The sequence below is a fragment of the Apis florea genome, unplaced genomic scaffold, assembly GCF_048593485.1.
Source record: "Apis florea isolate Af1SG1 unplaced genomic scaffold, ASM4859348v1 contig_3802_pilon, whole genome shotgun sequence".
Lineage (NCBI taxonomy): Eukaryota > Metazoa > Arthropoda > Insecta > Hymenoptera > Apidae > Apis > Apis florea.
In genome coordinates, this window is record NW_028256863.1 from 1,523,314 (window position 1) to 1,537,817 (window position 14,504).

Below are 14,504 nucleotides of genomic sequence, written 5' to 3' on the forward strand. Positions count from 1 at the left end.
CTAGAAATCTAGTTAAAAGAAGAAGAAGAAGAAGAAAAAGAAGAAGAAAGATGGATGGATGGAAACATATCGTACAAACTGGAACCGTATCGCAATTATCACAATCCTATCACGTGCTTAGCATCGTTACAACCATCTCTCATCCTCTCCTCCCATCGTCGGCTCTCCTCTGCTCGAGAGAGGAAGACATTTTTATCACGAGAGTGTGCCTTCTCCTCTCGAATCCCTAGATGCATCGCGTTCCGGAACCTTTCATTTCTTTACACGTGGAACGAGTATAACTGTATCGGAATCTCCAAGAGGCCCACCTACGTTCACCTTCTGCATGATCCACGTACGCTAGATTCTCTGTTCAAAAAGTTAATCGAATGATTGAAATTCTTCTTTCTTTTTTTTTTCTGCAAGGAAGATCTTATCTATGAATTTAGAAGATTAAATTTTGCAAAGTCCAAAGTTTTAATATCCATTAATGTATTAATATTTCTTTCATTTTCTTTTTGTGATCATTTCAAAGAATTAATGCGAAATTTCTCTTCAAACTCGAGAAAACTAAAACTAATGGTTGATACGTTGAAACAAGTGTGTGAAAAGAGTGTTTTGAAGGCAGCAATCGTTTACAAAATGGATGAAAAGACGACGCGTGGATATTGAAACCGTGAAAAAAATTTCACAAGAAGATTTCCAACATTTCTTTGAGCAATGGAACAAAAGTATGTATTCAGCAAGGAGACCATTTTGAAGAGGACACCATTGATTTGAAAGGAAATTTGTTGATGTGCTAACTTTTTGAACAGAGTAGTATTCTTCCTTTCAAATCTCTCAAAGGTTTTGAAATTGAAGCCATTCTTTGAAATTTTTTAGAATATCAATAGAAAAAAATTTAAGTTGTACAGAATTTTAACAAAATATAAAAAAAATTCAATCATTTCCATTGTTAATGGAATTGATTAAACCTTTATGCCTTTGTGTGCTATTTCTAATCAGTTAAATTTTCCAAGCTGGATTGAGAAACATGAATTAAACGTGAATATGCGTTCAAGGAAATGTATCTTTAGTCAGGTCTCAATGCTGTTCATACATGGTGTCGAGTTGCTTGAAGAAGTTGTTTAAAGAAGATTGATAATGATAATTGCTAATATTACTTAGGAATGAAAATTTGAATTCGAAACTTAATGAGCTTACTTCTTTTTTCTTTTTTTCTTTCAAACTCTGTGCAAAATGTCACAATAATCGTTTTCATACGAATCGTATAATTATCCGTTTGATCGTAATTTCTGCGTTGGCACATTCGATTTGTTTGTATGAATATATGCACTTTATCTCGAACTTTATACCTGAAACAAAAATTTTTCAGGTATGAGAAAGACATACGATGTGAAAAAAAAATTTAACATATTCTCATTGTCTTATTTACCTTAACCCATATCCGCAAGTTATCTAAAATGAAATAAAATAAGAACAATTGGCAAAAATCACAAAGATATGATCTCCAAGAATAAATTAATGAAATTAATGAATTTTAAAAATAGATTATTACACAATCCTGGTAAAACTTAATGATTCACCCTCTTTATACCTGAAACAAAATTTTCCACGCAGAAGAAAGACATACGACGTGAAAAAAAATTTAACATATCTCCATTGTCTTACATCTTAACCCATATCCGCATCAAATTATCTAAAATGAAATAAAATAAGAACAATTGACAAAAATCACAAAGATATAATCTCCAAGAATAAATGAAATTAATGAATTTTAAAAATAGACTTTTTAAATCTCACCTTTGCAACCGTTGTATTCCGCTTTTGTTTCGAGGAATATAATTAATTTTATCGTCACTCACGCTATCAAAGAAAGATCGATAAACATCGACTTGGAACGACGACGACGACTAAACAACTTCCTGTCAATTTCTGCTCCACCCACTCTACAAGGATTTTATCTGCCTTAGGCATGTTCGTTGCAGGAAGCTGTGAACACATAAAAAACATTACTATATTAATCATGCAGATTATTTACGAGATTAATTTTTTTCACTCTAATGAAATGAAACTGGATTAAATATTTCAAAGGTTGCTCAGAATTTTTTTAACCCAACTATTTATAACTTTTTTTTTTTTTTAAAGTATTCTATTCTTATCTCAAATCTATCTTAGAATTAAAACAGTGTATACATGAAATTTGTGTGTGTATTATTAAATTTAAATTAAATTTAACTTATCTTATCACTTTATATCAATGATATTGTGCAACGTAGAAATTTTTGCTATAAGCGAGTTTTTTACTGAAAAGCCGCATATGTGTCAATGCGATCCTGTGGTTTATCTTACATTTCGATTGCAAAGATTTTAAAAAACGTGTCGCAGAAATAATGGAAAACCTTGATTATGATATTGAATTATAATTAATCGTACACGAAATATTTGGATTAAATTAATCCATTTACAAATATTCCATTTCTTCTCCCCGAAATTATGCGAAATAACATTCGAGTTTTCACGAACGTTTTATCGAATACGTTTTTAATTTCTCATTTAAACGAACAATAGGAAATTAAAGAGTAAACAGTACAAAATTATCCCATATTGCGCGTGTACCACAGATCTGACCCCCTTTCATTGTCAGTCTTTTCTTCGGGTTCACTGGCGTGTGTCGATTCACGCGGCATGCACGTTCCTAGTTCTGACGTTTTCGATGCACTTGACGCATACCGTATTACAATCCTGTTTCATTATTACAATTATCAACTCATTACTATTCTCTCAGAATCTGTAAAACAATTAAAAGAATGAATTTTTTTCTCATCGTTCTATAAAATGATAATTAATATCAATGATATTCTAGTACAACATTCTGATCTAATTAGTATTTAATAGTAATGCAGATTAAAAATATGAATCTTTCCTTTGTTGACTCTTTTTTCTTACCTAAATAATTGGTAATGGTAATCTTGAATTTTTGTTTACTGTAACATTTTAATATATGATTTAATGAAAGTTCTAACATAGAATTATAATATAATATAATATTGAGTATAATTCAAAATAATAATGCATTGAAAATTTTTATGATATCTTTTTCTTATCACCAGACGAAATGATTAATATCAATAATCTTGAATTTTTCCTTTAATGCAATAATAATGCGAATTAAAATTATTTTCAATCGTGTATTTTTTTATTTGTTCGATAATCGATAATTCTATTATAATATTCGTGTTCATTAAAAAAAACAAATTAGCATCGCCCGTAATCAGTTAAGTAAAATAATTTATCCGACTGACCTGAAATTGAGGTTAGACTTGTCATGAAAATTATTACGATAAAAAAATAAAACTATCATTTTAATTTTGTAATTTTTTTTCTCGTAACAAACACATAATTATTATTTTAATCCTTCCTAATTTTTTTACACCAAAGGATCGATTAATTTATATTTATCGTCGATATTGAAAGAGATAGTCATGTGTGACAAGAAATTGATGGACAAACGTCAAGAGCAAATGGTCGGAGGCAAGAGTGCGCGTATATCGTTACACAAAGTGGTGTAACCCCGTAGAAAAGCTTGAAAGCGGACCAGATGCCTGCTGTGCAAAGGCCCGTGATAGGTATACTCGGTTCCTTGTGCAATCAACAATGAACGAGTGCAAACGGTTGCAATATAACGTAGTACGAGGGACACGTGCAAACACCTTTCCTTACCCTTGGAAGAAGGAAGCCTCTGAACAAGATCGAGAATTATTGCGACCACTTTCCATCCGATGTATAACGCAGATACGTGGTGACAGGTAAAATTCTAGAAATTTAAATAATATTTAAATTATGAATTATTTTGTAACTTATATCGAATCGTAATTAAATTATGAATGTCATGGGAAAAACATAAATTGTAATTAAATTTATGTAGATTAAAATGATTTGACTTTATTATCTTTATCATATATTGTCAATATAAATTTTGTTTTATTATTTTGTAATAATATATATATATATATATATATATATATATATATATATATATATATATATATAAAAGAGAACAAATTCGGATCTCTGAGTGTGTTAAACTCGTTTGTAAAGATGTATCTTAAAAGATCTCGTTCTCTTTACGTAAAGAATTACATAACTTTTATTCTCTGCAAAATACATAACGAAACCACCCAAGACGGATCAATTTTTAATTTTCCGTTCAAACAAATTCATAAATGAGTTATGATGTTATCGATTCTATATATTTTCGATTCGATACGTGAGATATGCTTAGAAAAAATATATTTTCTGATATCTTTTTGAAATAAATATTAAAAATGGATATATAATTATTCTTAATTTGACTGGTGTTACATAACCTATATCGAACTTGTAAAATTTTATTACCAAAATTGGTACATAAATTACACAAACATGACGTGAATATATATTTGATAAATTATGTAAATATTTCAAATAATAGATTTATATTTTGTTTAGATTTTTTCACAAATTCTAGACTAAGAAAGGTAAAGAAACGCATAAGTATATTAAAAAAAAATGTTACCAATATACATATAAATGCATATCATTATAAGTCTTGATTTGTTTATAATTTTAGAATATAGATATTTTTGATTGAATTATATTTATTAACAAAATACTTAGCTTCTTTTCTCTCTAAAATCCAAAAAAAAAAAAATTAGAATCAGGATTAAGGATTAATTTAATCCTTAAAAAATAATTAATTCGAATAACAAAATAATTAAAAATATGTATAAACTTATAATATAATATAAATCTCGGATTTTTCTTAATACAATTAAATGAACTATAAAACATTATAAATGTAGCCGGAACAAAACCCTCATTAAAAGAGAATAAAAAGAAGGGATATACGTGGCACAAAGCTAGATTTCGTAATTTCTTGGTTACACTTGCACGACAATTCCGTGATTCACGCATGGTTATGCACGCGTAACGGTAGTGATAAATTATTATTCAACATCTATAGGATCTTTTGTCATCCTTTGAGATTGATTTGAATGAATGCATAAGGATCTGTTTAACTCCTCCATAGAATAACAATTGATCCTTATCATTAATAAGATATAGTCAATTCAAAACTTCTATTCGACGATATACTGAAATAAATATCAAATTTATGCATATTATGAAACGTCATTATTTCGATTGTTGCAATATTTTTATTTCAAATATATTTTAAATATATGTAATGCTCAAGATCTATAAGAAATTTAATATACGATAAAGCGAAACTCTGAAAGAACATTTCATATGATTAATCAATTCTTCCTGTTGTTTTTTTATTTTGTTCACAGTAAATGGTTTACTTTTTTCGGTTTATTTGAGACTGGAATTCGAAGGTGACAAGGACCAACGCCCACATACTTCAAGTATCATTCCGACCATCGATCATAATGAATTAACAATTCTGATGCAAGAGATTTGTACTTCTCTTTTGCTACAGATATCAAACATTCATGTTCAGAAAGTATGATGTTCGATTATCGTTCAGTATCACATCCTACCGATGTCTCGTTCTTGGATAATGAGAATATAAAAATCAACTTATCGTAAGGTAAATTTTTAGAATGATCGTGATATATATGTGATTTTAAAAGACGGCTCACATGCGAGATTGAACATAAAATTTGATTACTGATCGGAATGCAAATATTATCAATATCAGAGAAAAGGTGAACGTAGCCTTTCTCTTCGCTTTAATTTTAAACACTGGCTAAGTAACCGTTTGTGTATGTAATGTTTTCCAATGTAAATTTTTAATTAAAAATATTTAAAAATATATCGATTGAAAATACGATAATTGTAAAATCTTTGAAAAGTTTATTAAGTAAAATTCATTTGATTCTTTGTTACCTTTCTTTCAGTCATTAAATAAATATTTGTTATATTAGTATAATAAAAATTAAAAATTTGTTTTATATTTCCTTTAATATATTTTCCATTGAAATAAATTAGACAATAATTTCCATACAATTTTAATATATAATTTTTCCCCAAATTTTACATATCCCAAACGATCTGAAAACAACAAATTTAAAATTAGAATAACGATATTTGCCAAATAAATAAATTGAAAATAAAAATAAGCGAACAGACACAAACAAATGCAATTGTTACTGAAAATAAACGTCAGATTCTCGATGCAGAAAGGGTTAAGCCATTATTCGAACAAAATATCGTCGTATCTGAGTGCGTCTGGCCATGAGAACCACACCCGTGATACTTGAATACCCGTGGTGTTAAGATAAAGTTCTCTTAACCATGTACTATACTCTACACCGCAGGAACACAATAGCGTTTATCGTCGTTTCACCATTTACAATACGTTGGTCCTGTGACAACGCGAAATATTCGTTTTTGTAGATCACATTCGTTGCTTGTACACAAAGGGACGATTTTCCTTAAAATGACCACTATGAATCGACGTTCCTAAAACATTGTCATCAGGGCGCATAAATTTTCTTCACGACACTTAACGCGCAAATTCACAATAACTTTAAGTTAGAAATGTCACCAACGACCACACCTCGAATGACATTTGGTTCGATTCCTCGAAGAAATTTTTGCTTAACTATAAATGTTTATATGTATTAAAATCGATTTGCTTAAATCGATTTATTTAATTGTGAACAATATTGCGCATATGCCTATGTAAATAAATTTACATTCGATTTCTTCATTCAGTTTTAGTTTCGATAAAATAAATTAGATATTTAGCTAAATGTAACAATACGTCGATATTAGGGACCATTGTAAAACCAAAGTGATAGCAGTTGGCCTTCGCTTATGGGGGAGTGATCAACTTTTCTTAAAGTGGGTGTAGGATGTATAATCGATTGTAGAGACATATTTACTGCTCTTGCAAAAGCGCCACGACGTATACTAATTGTATTACAATTTGAACCCGATATATTATGCCGCTCACAATCTTAATCATAACATTATGACAATGTTAGAAGAAAAAACAGAATTATAATTTATATTTTTTATTATATGCAGAATAAATGTATTTTAAAAAATATCTTTACTTATTTAACGATATATATATTTTTATACTATTGGTTTTATTTTCTCTATTTTATAATACAAAAAAAAATTTATTAAATATTTTATTAAATAATTATATTAAATATTAATTATTGGATTTTTTAATTTGAAAAAAACTTAGAAATAATTTGAATATTTAAATTTTTTATGTTTATGATGTTCGAAAAAATTTTACATAAAATTTTATATAATATATTTTATTTAATTGAACGTTTGTCATCGTAATTATTAATTATTAAATAGAAAAAATAAACATTTCGTAAATCTATCAGGTTTTCTTACATTATAATTCAAAAAATTAAACGAATACGTTTCCTTATAATATTTTAGGCGCAAAAATGTTACATCCTACTTAACGATTAATTTCTAAGTTATAACATATTCAAAGATATGTGTGAAATTGTCCTTTTAAAAGTTTAAATATTACATTCTATTTTATTAAATTCAATACTTCTTCCAATATGAATATATAAATTCATATTGAACAATCTTTAAACTTAACCAATCAATCAAATCACTTGAGAAAGTAAAACTTTACAAGGACAATAATACTGATTCATACATAATTTTTATTAACATAATAGATATTTTCAAGATAAAATCGTGTGTATAAAAATTCTAATCGATTTTTAACGTCATTTTTTTATGAACAATAATCGTTATAAATTTATATTTACACTATCGAATTTAAATTAAAACTTATTATGATTAACGTATTCTATCGCAATAGTAATTATAAAACGCTTCCTAAAAATAATATATAATCTTAATTTTTTTTAAATTTTTTCTAGTTTCTGAAAGAATGCATTTGTGCTTTGTTTCGAAAAATCTTAATTACTAAAATTGAAAAATATGACAAAAGCATTCTCTCTTTGGCTCAATGATGCCCAAAGAAGGTACATATATGAAATTGAATTATAAAAATTACAATTTTTATACAATTCTTATACTCTTAAGATTCTATATATTCTAACGTATATATATATATATATCTGTATATAGAACACAATTTCTAAATTATTTGATAAAATACATATAATTAATTTTTTATTTGTAGATTAGTTGAAAATTATTTATCGAATTAGTTTCCATGATCGTACAAAGTTTTATAAATGAAATAAAATATAAAATTTTGATTATTGCTATATCTAGCCTATTTATTATTTCTAAATATATGACTGAAATTTATATACAGTATCTTAAATTATTAATACACATATAAAGCAATTTTATTGTCAATACATGCATAAATTGTCTTTATATATTCATAAAAATTCAACAAATAATTTATAATTTAAAATGAAGATTTTAATTTTAATTTCTAATTATAATTTTCTTATATTCTTGAAAAAAATGAATAACAAATGAAAAATTAAATATACTATAATCAAAATATTATCATATTAATTGCACATAGAATATATTTTTTAATTTTATATCACAAAATATAATATTATTTAATTATAATTATGATCAATTTAAGCGTAATAATAATAATATTTATAAAAAAACCAATAAAACCAAATAAAAAATATTTGATGAAAATTTATAGATCAAAATATTAAATAATATTTTTGTTTTTTAATAATACAAAGAATACTATAAAACAAAAATTTTGAAATTAAGTATCATCACTATCACTTTCTTGTTGCTCTCGAGATTCTTCCTCCATTGGAGGAACAGTGTCCATATTCCTATCAAAATGAGGATTCCAAGCTGGTAACCATCTATTTACAAACCACCAATGCACAGATAATCTACTATGATTACATTCTGCTCTTTCACATCTACCAAGAAATTGACAAATACCAGTAACGCTTCCACTCTGATTTCTGATACAAGAATCATCACACGTATGTTGACGTTCTGTTGAACGGTTAGCAGAACAAACGGAAGGATGTGAAGTTGAAGAATTGTGCGATGAAAAGATTGATCTAATATTTGATGATGTACTAGGTTCATTGATTGTAGATACAGGAACTGACATATTTGAAGTCGAAGCGCCAGGATCTGCGCTGCTGGATGAATTTCCTGCACTACTTGTATTTCCAAGAGCTGAAACACAAGGTCTACCAATATGAACTGTTGCATAAAGTGGATTATTAACTGATGGACTGCCTCTACTTATCCAATCAAGATATTTACTAAATTGAGCGGCAGAATTAGAATTAGATAAAACTTTTGATCTGCAAGTACAATTATTAGGATTTCTACAATGGCATTCCATTCTCAAAGATTCGGTAGGTCGACAAGCAGGCAGTTTTATATAAGAATATTCACCACGGCAAAAAGGGCATCTACAATTTCTTGGTAATTGATATATATAATGTCTAGAATTACTTGCAAATCCATCTTGATAACGTAATCTGTTATGCAAGTTATGGCAATGATGACATAAATATCTCGTATCTATATGTCTGCAAAACGAACACATACAATTGTAACCAAGCGGATAAATGGCACGTCCAGTTGACGCATAAGCAATGTTTTCAGTCGAAAAACAGTTACGACCTAGTCTACCTAATCTATTCTGGCAAAATTGGTTAGATAATCGTGACGAATCTAGATACAATTGTCTTGGTTGATCATATTGATTTCTGCCTTCCATTTCATTTAAAAAATTTGGAATATAATGATTTAAAATATGATATTTATAACAACGAGGATACGTTCTACTACTATAAGAATATCGATCATCTATTCTTTCGTATGTGTGATCATCCACATTGTTTTGATTATTTTGAACTGTGGACTCATTATGAGCAACCTCGTTATTATTTTCAGTATTATCGTCATCATCGTTATCCAGTCTTTCATAAATATTTTCTTCCGGTTCTTGTAACTGTCGATTACGATTATAATTATGGACTAAATCCACTGGATTTTGATAATTTGGATTGAGATTTGAGTGCATCTGTATCGAACCACCAGGACGATTTTGGAAGCCTCGTGAACCACGACCTACATTTTGATAGCTATCATCTCTTTCTTGATTATTTCTATTGTTCATGACCGCAGCTGCCACTTCACCATTTTCATACCGCTGACATACACAACGTGAACCTTGACAATTATGCCCAGCACCACGATATTGCTGAAGTACATTTTGGTCTGGATTCTGGACTTGCACACCGCTGGGCCCGGCTTCCCGTGATTGATCCGATATTTCGGCACCCGGGTCTATATTCTGCTCTGATATATGCCCAGCGGATTGCAATCCTCACATCGATGTTGTAGATGGCATTGGTTTATCGATTATTGCTACTCCGGCATAACTACGACCAATTCCCATACAAGTTGGAAGAGTTGTCCAAGTATCCGTTCTTGGAGAATATACTTCTACAGATGCCAAACTCGATGAACCATCGTCACCACCAACCACATATAAAAGACCATTTAATGCAACAACACCTAAAAATATTGATTTTTATTATATTATTATTTCTAAAAAAAATTTAAGCTGCATTTTTGATCATTTATTTTTCAAGAGAGATAATTTCTATTACTTTTACATCTATTTTTTTATACTATTATTATCATTGTAATTTCAATAAAAATAACATTATTTACCAGCATTTCTACGACAAAGAGCCATATCACTAACTGGAGTCCATTGATTAGTATCTGGATTGAAAGCTTCTACACTTTTTCTGACTAATGGGCCATCATGTCCTCCTACAGCATATAGAATTCCATCTAAAACTCCAACTCCGGCGCCACTTCGACGTGCAGACATATCAGGCACAGGTTTCCATTGATCTTTTTCTGGATTGTAACATTCAACACTAGATAAACATTGTCTAGATACTCCATCATAGCCACCAACCTATAATAATTTTGAATGAATGTTTAATAATTTTTTATAATTGCATTATTTCAAACTTACAGCATATAGTAATCCCTTAACAACTCCCACTCCAACACTACTTCTACGTGTTGACATTGGTGCAATAAACCTCCATTCATGAGTTCTTGGATCATAAACTTCAGCAGAATTAAGACCAGTTGATCCATCAAATCCACCAACCTATTTTTTTTTTTAATATATTTTTTTAAATACTTTATAGTAGAATGATTTTAATAAAATAAGATAAAATAGATTTATTATATATTATATATAATTTTGCACATAAATATAGTTTAATAAATATAATATAAAAAAAAAATGAAATAAAAAAATAAATTACATACAGCATATATGCAATTTCCAAGGACTGCTACACCAAGTGTTGATCTTCTTGCTTCCATTTCTGGACAAGGTGACCATTGATCTGTAGCTGCATCATAAATATCTACTGTTCGTACTCTAAGAGATCCATTAAATCCACCAACAGCATATACACGACCACCGAGGACGGATAAACCTATATATTACAAAAATAATGCAATAAATTTATAAAAAAATTGCATTATAAAAATTTTATCTAAAATATAAACATTATTTACCAGCTCTACAACGACGCGTAGGTAATTCAGATACTTGATACCATTTTTCTTCTTTGAAATCATAACATTCTACACTTCTAATTGCTTTTGGAGCCTGTCCTCCAACAACTAATAACACTTTTGGTAAACCTCTTGGTTGTCTAGGTTTTGTACGAGGTGTTTTGAATAATGACTTTTGTTCTCCTTTAAGTAAATGATATTTCAAAGCTTCAATCAAAAAATCTTTACCTACATAAATGAAAAAAATATATTATATTTATTTTATTAAATTATTAAGTATGTTATAATTTTATATATGACTTATGTTTATTTTATTATTTGTTTACATTGTAAATTTGCTTTAAGAAGTGGTTCTTCTTCCACACGTTGTACTAAATATTCTTGGGATAATAAAGGTAAGCGTACATGTTCCATTAATTGTGCTAAATGAGCTTGTCTTTTTTCCAAATCATGATGCACCCATGATATTACACATTCAAACACTTTTTCTTCTGAGGGGACCATTAAGCGATCACTGCAAATTAATTTAGCTACTTGCTGTGGTGCTAATGTCAAAAATTCTTCTCCGTCCACTACTTCTCTGTATATATAATGAGATTTTTAATTAGATATAAAAAATGTATTAATCGTAATGTAAAAATATACAATAATATTATATAAAGATATTGTAATCTCTTACGAAAAATGTTGTTCAATATAACTATCAGCATGTGACAATAACTCTAAACAACTATGAAGGTCAGCAAATGCACGAATTCCTAAACAATTTGATGGATGTAGTTGAGCTTGTAAAAAATCACAACATGCATCACGGACATCAGTTAATTGTAAAAGATTTGCAGCTGGTAACAACACTTGTACATTATCTTCAGTGACATGAACTTCTGCAGAATATACATAATCTACCAATAATTCAAGTGCAGAATAATCTACACCTTGTAATGTTATTCTTTCTTGATCTCTTTCCTCAAAACTGGTAAACATAGCATAAAAATAAGGACTACATGCAGCCAGAACCATTTTATGAGCAGGTACTTCTAAACCTCCATCTGCCACCAAGATTACATCACATAATAAATTTTTCCTAATAAATAATTACATTATATTATATTCTGAACATGATATGGAAAATCCAAAAAAAGACTCTGATATAATTCTCTTTTTTTTGGATATTTTCAATATTATTTTAAATTAACACAACAAAACAAATATTAAATGTTTCTTACTTTCTCATTTCATTAATAACATCAAATGCCCGATTTGTATGATGATGATTTCTATATGGTGGTTTATCTTTTCCACTCTCACGGGGTATGTGCTTTTGTGAACTTTCGTCCAATGAATTTTGACTAGCATATCGAAGTAATAAACAACTAGAAAAAAATAATAAAAAATTCATCAATTCAAAAAAATGATAAAAACAAAATAAATATATTAATAAATCAAATGATGAAAAATATATCACAAAATTATACAAATTAAAAAATAATAATTAAAAAAATATGTATGTAAATTATATGTAATATAATTTTACCTTCCCTTGTTTTCAGAAGTATCAGCATTGTTAGAGGCACTTTGTACCTGATTCTGATTTGCTGACTCCATTTCAATTATGTGACACTTAATAAAGTTAAGAGAAAAAATTAACCTGAATTAATGACAGGTAATAAAGATCCAATTCTTTTGCACAAATATCGGTTCATCGAGTTGAACAATCATTATCGAATGTAAAATCAGTTGAAAAAAACGAAAATGACGCTACTGATTTTATCGGCTCCGTGCACCGAAATGGAAAACATTTACAAATACATATTACATGATATTAAATCCACGAAATAATATAAGAAACTATAATTACAAAAGTACCAATAATAATATTCTAGTAAAGAATACAATCACTAGAAACAAACTTTCTTATTCAATTCTTGAATGTCATTTGCTACTTTTAATAGTTTCGTTAAGGAAAAACACACGTTGGTGTCGACATCTATATATGAATTTTTGTGTCTTTAAATTTTTATTTAATATTTATTTATTATCATTATTAAACGATTTACTAATCAGATGTATATATGTAATATATGCATAATAAAAAATTATATAGAAATTATATAGAAAAATTAATATAATAGGAAAGTAAAAATGAAAAAAATGAAATGCAAATATAATAAATATAATATAAATATAATATATTTTGAGTTTATTTTTTTATTGCGATTAATTGAATTGTTTTAATTTATTTAATTTTTATTTTTATTTATGCAGATTATCATTTAATTTTGAAAAAATAATTTTTTTATCATAGATTAGTAATTAATTGCGCGTATTTAATTTTAAAGGCTGGAAAAATATCAATATAGACGCTATAATGATAAATAACTAAGATAAATAATAAATTTTGACATTTTGTAGCAAAAACAAAATTTTATATATATATATATATATATTATATTCTCTTCTAAACTATTAATAATATATATTATTTTATAAAACGCAAATGTGTGTAATATTATTTAAAAAAAGTGTAAAAAATCTTAAAAATAGACATATTTAAAAGACTTGTGAATAAAATGTGTATTACAAACGTGAAATTTTTACATAATTTTAAATTATATATAATATTAAACGCGCGCAAATTTCCTCCATGTAAACACTACAGCGGTCGAATCGAAACTGTTTCTTCTCATTTGATACGCGTAGCTCGACGAGTAAAGTCACGTGTATTGGACTATATCGATAACTACGCAAGTAATTGTTAATAGATTTCAAATATTTTAATACAAAATATTTAAATATTAAAAAATAAATATATATTTATGTAAATAAACATTATACGTTTTTATATAAGAAAAATGGATAGAATATCGTTTCAATAAGTTTCAATAAAATCTAATAATAAATCATAGAGGGCGTAAAAAACACTTTTTTTTTAAAGTCGGTATTTCAGAACACATAATATAAAATTTCATAAGATATTACATCTATTCTATACA

The 14,504-nt window shown here is 27.7% G+C and overlaps 3 protein-coding genes and 3 long non-coding RNA genes across 7 annotated transcripts; 1 reads left to right on the forward strand and 5 right to left on the reverse strand.

The window, feature by feature from the left end:
• Positions 1-1,198: 1,198 nt before the first annotated feature.
• Positions 1,199-1,911, reverse strand: LOC105735147 (uncharacterized). Its single transcript, XR_015294959.1, has 4 exons — positions 1,783-1,911; positions 1,577-1,678; positions 1,415-1,437; positions 1,199-1,334 (listed from the first exon to the last, which is right to left on the reverse strand). It is a non-coding gene; the product is annotated as an uncharacterized LOC105735147 (long non-coding RNA).
• Positions 1,912-2,386: 475 nt separating this feature from the next.
• On the reverse strand, positions 2,387-3,239 carry LOC147656169 (uncharacterized). The gene is made up of 2 exons (XR_015294956.1): positions 2,929-3,239; positions 2,387-2,770 (listed from the first exon to the last, which is right to left on the reverse strand). It is a non-coding gene; the product is annotated as an uncharacterized LOC147656169 (long non-coding RNA).
• Positions 3,240-3,489: 250 nt separating this feature from the next.
• Positions 3,490-5,813, forward strand: LOC100872926 (uncharacterized; the record flags this gene model as incomplete). Its single annotated transcript, XM_012485108.3, has 2 exons — positions 3,490-3,781; positions 5,313-5,813. Coding segments are annotated over 2 exons (471 nt in total), but the record flags the coding sequence as incomplete, so codon positions are not given.
• A 5-nt stretch (positions 5,814-5,818) lies between these two features.
• On the reverse strand, positions 5,819-6,902 carry LOC147656170 (uncharacterized). The gene is made up of 2 exons (XR_015294958.1): positions 6,121-6,902; positions 5,819-6,036 (listed from the first exon to the last, which is right to left on the reverse strand). It is a non-coding gene; the product is annotated as an uncharacterized LOC147656170 (long non-coding RNA).
• Positions 6,903-7,192: 290 nt separating this feature from the next.
• Positions 7,193-10,075, reverse strand: LOC147656171 (uncharacterized). Its single transcript, XM_086916574.1, has one exon. It carries the CDS (start codon positions 10,073-10,075, stop codon positions 8,687-8,689), a length of 1,389 nt encoding a protein of 462 aa, XP_086772700.1. The 3' UTR covers positions 7,193-8,686.
• Positions 8,196-14,162, reverse strand: kel (kelch protein). Of its 2 annotated transcripts, XM_086916571.1 has the most exons (10): positions 14,110-14,162; positions 13,046-13,131; positions 12,738-12,884; positions 12,191-12,595; positions 11,838-12,091; positions 11,512-11,739; positions 11,257-11,429; positions 10,952-11,092; positions 10,636-10,891; positions 8,196-10,476 (listed from the first exon to the last, which is right to left on the reverse strand). In XM_086916571.1, the coding sequence occupies exons 2-10, from the start codon at positions 13,114-13,116 to the stop codon at positions 10,286-10,288; spliced, it is 1,866 nt and encodes a 621-aa protein (XP_086772697.1). In that variant the 5' UTR covers positions 13,117-13,131; positions 14,110-14,162; the 3' UTR covers positions 8,196-10,285. The 2 variants fall into 2 exon arrangements, with proteins under 2 accessions (XP_086772697.1, XP_086772696.1); XM_086916570.1 differs by lacking the exon at positions 14,110-14,162 and having other exon boundaries at positions 13,046-13,478.
• Positions 14,163-14,504: the final 342 nt, after the last annotated feature.

What these genes read in the sequence shown, in the direction of transcription:
- kel (XM_086916571.1), bottom strand. Translation starts at nt 13,116, where the DNA reads ATGGAGTCAGCAAATCAGAATCAGGTACAAAGTGCCTCTAACAATGCT. An exon ending in TATATTGAACAACATTTTTC is followed by an intron (nt 12,092 to 12,190) that starts GTAAGAGATTAC and finishes TTATATATACAG; the next exon opens with AGAAGTAGTGGACGGAGAAG. An exon ending in TCTTAAAGCAAATTTACAAT is followed by an intron (nt 11,740 to 11,837) that starts GTAAACAAATAA and finishes TCATTTATGTAG; the next exon opens with GTAAAGATTTTTTGATTGAA.
- LOC147656171 (XM_086916574.1), bottom strand. Translation starts at nt 10,075, where the DNA reads ATGAACAATAGAAATAATCAAGAAAGAGATGATAGCTATCAAAATGTA.